This window comes from Thunnus thynnus, chromosome 8 (genome assembly GCF_963924715.1).
Source record: "Thunnus thynnus chromosome 8, fThuThy2.1, whole genome shotgun sequence".
NCBI classification, from domain to species: Eukaryota; Metazoa; Chordata; class Actinopteri; order Scombriformes; family Scombridae; genus Thunnus; species Thunnus thynnus.
Genome location: NC_089524.1, coordinates 30,335,837 through 30,340,768, shown reverse-complemented (window position 1 = coordinate 30,340,768; position 4,932 = coordinate 30,335,837). Strand labels below are relative to the sequence as shown.

Sequence of the window (4,932 nt, the reverse complement as noted above, 5' to 3'; positions counted from 1 at the left end):
ATATGGTAAATTTCAAATACATAAATGCAAAATAACAAAACTTTTCCCCCAAATTCATTTGATTTTTATGTGAATTTAAAAAATATATTAAAACTCTCAAACTTATAAACACTAGAAAACGTAATGAAACTGTAAAACTGTACAGTGAACTCTTTAAAGAAGAATAACGTATGTTTTTATCATAATCTTTTTATCATAACCTGAAACTCCTTCTTTTTAAATTATCATTATTCTTTATTTAAACTCGTATTCTTGTTTCTTTATTCTGTTGAGCATATCTGCACTGTTTGTGTATTTAAATGTTTTTTAAATAAAGTTCGAAAAAAAAAATCCAAACACAAGCTTTTATTTTGACAGCGATGAACCGGAAGTGTTTCTGCTCACTGTTTTGAGCATTCTATCGTTGGCTTGTAGCGTCCGTTCAACAATGCAGGTAATGTCATTTTAACTTCAATATACTGCGAAAGACCACATAGTGCTTTATCATAGTATTCGTTGGAGTCTTGTTTGTATTTGGTGCTTGTGGTTTATTTGTTATTAGAACTAGCAGTAGTTAGTTTGCTACATAAGATAGTTAGCGTTCAGCTAAGTTAGCATATCTAACATCACTGTAGAGTCGCACGGACTGTCGCTATGATGCACTGTGATGTGAGTGTATTTAGATATTAGACTGACTTGTCTTTTTCCTCCTTCAGCAGCGAGAAGAGAAGCAGTTAGAAGCGTCGGTGGAGTCGCTCGCTTCTCGAGTGGCACACGTCAAAAACGCTCTTCACAGTTTCATTTATAAGTTGGAAAATGAATACGAGCGATTAACATGGTAAGTAAAGCGTCTGCTTTACTTATAATGGGGTAACAACAATGACTACCTATTTTACACTTTTAATGTCATCATTATTAGTATAGATGATTATTATATTATAGATGATTAAATAGATGGTTGACCACCAAACACGTAATATCACATTTGTTTGTTTTTTCATGCAAAGCAAAGAATTGGAATATTAATATGACTAAATTCTGTTTACTTAAATGTAGATATTTGAAGTTGTCACCTCATCATTTTCAGCCTTAAATGCCTCAGCATCAGGTGTTGTATGTGCAACTTAATTGCACAAAAACAATGAAGTGAACAACTTCACACACAACACGCATGTTGAAAGTGTTGAAATGTCAGAAAATGGTGAAAAATGTTGATCACTGTTTCCCAAAGCCCAAGGGAACATCCTTGAATGTCCTGATTGTCCACAACCCAAAGATATTTAGTAAAATATATAGAAGACTAAATAAACCAGAATATATTCACATTTGAGTCACTGGAATTAGAGATTTTTTTTCTTGAAAAACGACTCAAAACAATGAAACCAAATCAAAATAGTTGCTGATTCATTCACTAGTTGGCAACTAATCGATTAATTGACTAATCATTGCAACTCTATTTGAAAGTACATTTTACATATTGCAATTTGACTGACTTTCAACAGTAGAGTCTGTGTCCAAGTAAAAACATAGTCAAAAGTCTCCATAAGCTAGAAATAACTGGGTTGTGTGCATGAAGACTTTGTGTGACTGATGCTTTAGATGTCTTTATTGGAGATGATCGTTCAAAATGAGTTGTATTAGAATGTTTGGCTTCCAAAATGTGACCATACACCAGTCACAGTTTGCAAAGATAATCACGTCAGTCAGTCTCTGTCTCACTCTCTAGCCAAACTCTAAAATCAAGACTGAGTTGTCATTGTGTGATATTAATGAAAAAATATCTTTATCATAATATGTTGTGGATTATTGTAGAAACCGAAATCTGTAATGTTTTAAAATTAATATGATATCTATCGCTATGATGGAGGGTGTTGAAACTATCCACTTAACATCAGCATTACCTGGTTAGTCAATGACATGTTTTACTGCATAAAAACAATGAAGAACTGTCATCATTTGTCATTAAAATGTACAGATTTTAATTTCTAAGAGGTTTTTGGCAGATGAATTTTCATTCTCAGATGCTGTGGTGTGTGTTTTCGTCACTCAGGCCCCAGGTTTTGGACAACTTTGCTCTTTTATCTGGTCAGCTGAACACTATCAATAAACTTCTCAAGAATGAGAAGACACCATCCTTTCGCAACCAGGTCATCATACCCCTGCTTCTGTCTCCAGACCGGGATGAGGATTTAGCAGTGAGTATCTTTCACTCTCAAAGCCACTTAAGTGTCTGTCTTTCTGACCTGGCCATTCATCACATCTGCTTATTGTCTGTTAGAAACTCACAGAGCAGCGTGTCCCGGTGTTCAGCCACGAGATTGTGCCGGACTACTTGCGAACCAAGCCTGATCCAGAGGTGGAGGAGCAGGAGAAACAGCTGAGTGCAGAGGCCACACGTATAGGCCCGGAGGTGGCGCAGGTACGTTAGTTATCATACAGACTGACTGGATTGATGCTGTCTTACTCTTGATAGAACATGAAGCAATTTTACTGTTCAAAAACGTAGAAATCTCACTTGTGTATTTTGCATTATTAAAATTATCAGGTGACATTTTTTACCAACAGAAACAGATCCAGACGTTGAATAAGTTGTGTACTAGTCTGCTGGAGAAGCTAAACAATCCTCGTGAGGACAGAGATGCAGAAAGTGCAGGTATGTACACGGTTTCACTGAGCACGTCATTCATCTTAAATTGTAAACTGAACTGTGTATGATTTGGTCTTTTCAGCAATACGCCAGAACAAACCATCTTTTAACCCGGCCGACACAAACGCACTGGTTGGAGCGGTTGCATTTGGAAAGGGGCTTTCCAAATGTAGACCCCCAGGGCAGGTGGCCCCAGGACATCCAGGACAAGGGCCCATGATGAGTGGAGGTCCCACCTTACAGCAAGTCACCATTGGTGGTGGTTCAAGCCAGCAAGCAGGTATGGGAGGACCTGTGGCTCCACAGCAGCAAGGACAGCCAGGTAGGAGGCCTGGAGATCTGGGTTAGTAGTTCACCTGACAACTTTTTTTTTTTTACACTACATTACAAATTACATGCACAGTAGCAGCCACAGTTGAGCAACACAGTTCTACACTCAGGTACTGTACTTAAGAACAATTTTGATGTTCTTTACTTGATTATTTCCATTTGATGCTACTTTGGAGGGGCCCGACCCCTAGGTTTGGAACCACTGGACTAAACTAACTTTATATAAAGTAGTTGAAACTAGCTCCACCTCCAGCAGCTACAACAGTAACATGCTTCTCTAACACTGATGCTTCAGTATTAATAATCTAATGGTGTCATATATAATAATATATTAGTCAGAGGGACCAAACCACTACTTTTACTGCAATACTTTTACTAAACTTAGCACAAAAAGTAAGGAAATTTGTGTTTGGTAGATTATTTCTTTGTTGTAACAATGCTTCTTGGCAATAAATCTTATACCGTTGGAAAGCCTGTTTATTTCTCTTTTTAAATGGTGCCACATTTTAAAGGAACCTGCATTTGTGGGATGAGCAGAGCTGAGTATGTGGGTTGCGCCCATGAAAAATTTGCCAAATCTTCTCTGCCAGTGCCAAACAGTTTATTCTGCCATTGACTCTTGTTTGGTGTTTGGTGGATTGGATGATTGAAGTTTGAAGAAACATGACATATTGGCAATTTAACAATTAATTCGTTTAACAAACAGGAGCCTTAGTAGCATGTGGAAGAACCATACACAGCCACAACAGCCTGGCACCTCCTCCTCATGCTGGTCACCAGCCTGGTCACACACTGCTGTGGGATGGCATCCCATTCTTCAACACAAATTTCCTTACATTTTGTGCTATTTTTACATTAACCTGATAATACTTATGTACTTTTACTTAATACTTAAGTAGGATTCTTCATGCAGGACTTTTACTTGTAATGGAGTATTTTTACATAGTTGAATCGGTACTTTTACTAAGTAAAGGATCTGAGCACTTCTTCCATTACTGAAGTTCTGAAACATCATCCAGCGTATAGTAGCATCAAAACAATATGACACAGTGTTGAGGGACAAGGACACATAACATGGATGTGATAACTCAACTATATTGATGCAAGGGGAGGAGTTCAGGAGTTTGTGGGCATCTTAACAGTAAAACACATGGAGGGACAAAGTGTTAATGGAAACTGATACAATACTGCTATTCATTTGAGGGAGTTAATTAATTTGATAGTTCAGTAATCAGAGGGCACAACTTTGTAATTGCGTATAATAGCTTCCGAAGTCTCGCACAAGTGCTATTACAATATTTAGAGATTAGCCACACCTGTGCAGAATCAGGTGATCACTGCACAATGCATGCCAGTCACATGTCTGTCTGTAAAACATGTTTTACAAAAAATGAAGATCTAGATTTTATTACTCTTCATTTGTACCGTGACGGTTCACTCTGTCTGCAAAATGTTCTGTGGTTGATAATGACTTTTATGAGCCTGAGAAGCTTAGAAGGTTATGTTTGTTTATGTGTATTTATAGTATTTTTTTCTTTCTCTCCCTGTTTTTGTTACTCAGGTAAAATGCCAAGCAGCATCAAAACCAACATCAAGTCTGCGTCTGGTTCAATGCATCCGTACAACCGATGAGCTCCTTTCTTCTTAGTTCTTCACCCAGCATTTGTAACATTTCAGACTCACTAACATACATACATGTCACCGTTGTATGCCATGTTACTTACACGGAGCACATCAACTTCTAAGAAGTTGTTACTCTGTTCTCTCTACTGTATGTTCTGAAAAATGATGTCAAACCTTAAAATCTTCATATTTTTTCATCCATTAGTATACATATTTTCATTGTTTATACCACATCTGAGCCTTAGCATTTGACCCACTAGATGGCAGTATGTCCACATTTATGGGATTATGAACAGCTTGTATTTTGGAACTGTACTCTTTACACTTTTTCAATAAAAGATGTGTTTAATGGA

At 37.3% G+C, this 4,932-nt stretch overlaps 1 protein-coding gene across 2 annotated transcripts; it reads left to right on the top strand.

The window, feature by feature from the left end:
• Nucleotides 1–333: 333 nt before the first annotated feature.
• med8 (mediator complex subunit 8) lies at nt 334–4,932 on the top strand. Of its 2 annotated transcripts, none has more exons than XM_067597916.1 (7): nt 334–433; nt 696–817; nt 2,030–2,174; nt 2,258–2,398; nt 2,545–2,632; nt 2,709–2,948; nt 4,518–4,932. In XM_067597916.1, the coding sequence occupies exons 1-7, from the start codon at nt 428–430 to the stop codon at nt 4,586–4,588; spliced, it is 813 nt and encodes a 270-aa protein (XP_067454017.1). In that variant the 5' UTR covers nt 334–427; the 3' UTR covers nt 4,589–4,932. The 2 variants fall into 2 exon arrangements, with proteins under 2 accessions (XP_067454017.1, XP_067454016.1); XM_067597915.1 differs by having other exon boundaries at nt 2,709–2,969.

Excerpts from the sequence above, each read along its gene's own strand:
- med8 (XM_067597915.1), top strand. Across the intron at positions 818-2,029 it reads GAATACGAGCGATTAACATG|GCCCCAGGTTTTGGACAACT; the intron begins GTAAGTAAAGCG and ends TTCGTCACTCAG. Across the intron at positions 2,970-4,517 it reads TAGGAGGCCTGGAGATCTGG|GTAAAATGCCAAGCAGCATC; the intron begins GTTAGTAGTTCA and ends TTTGTTACTCAG.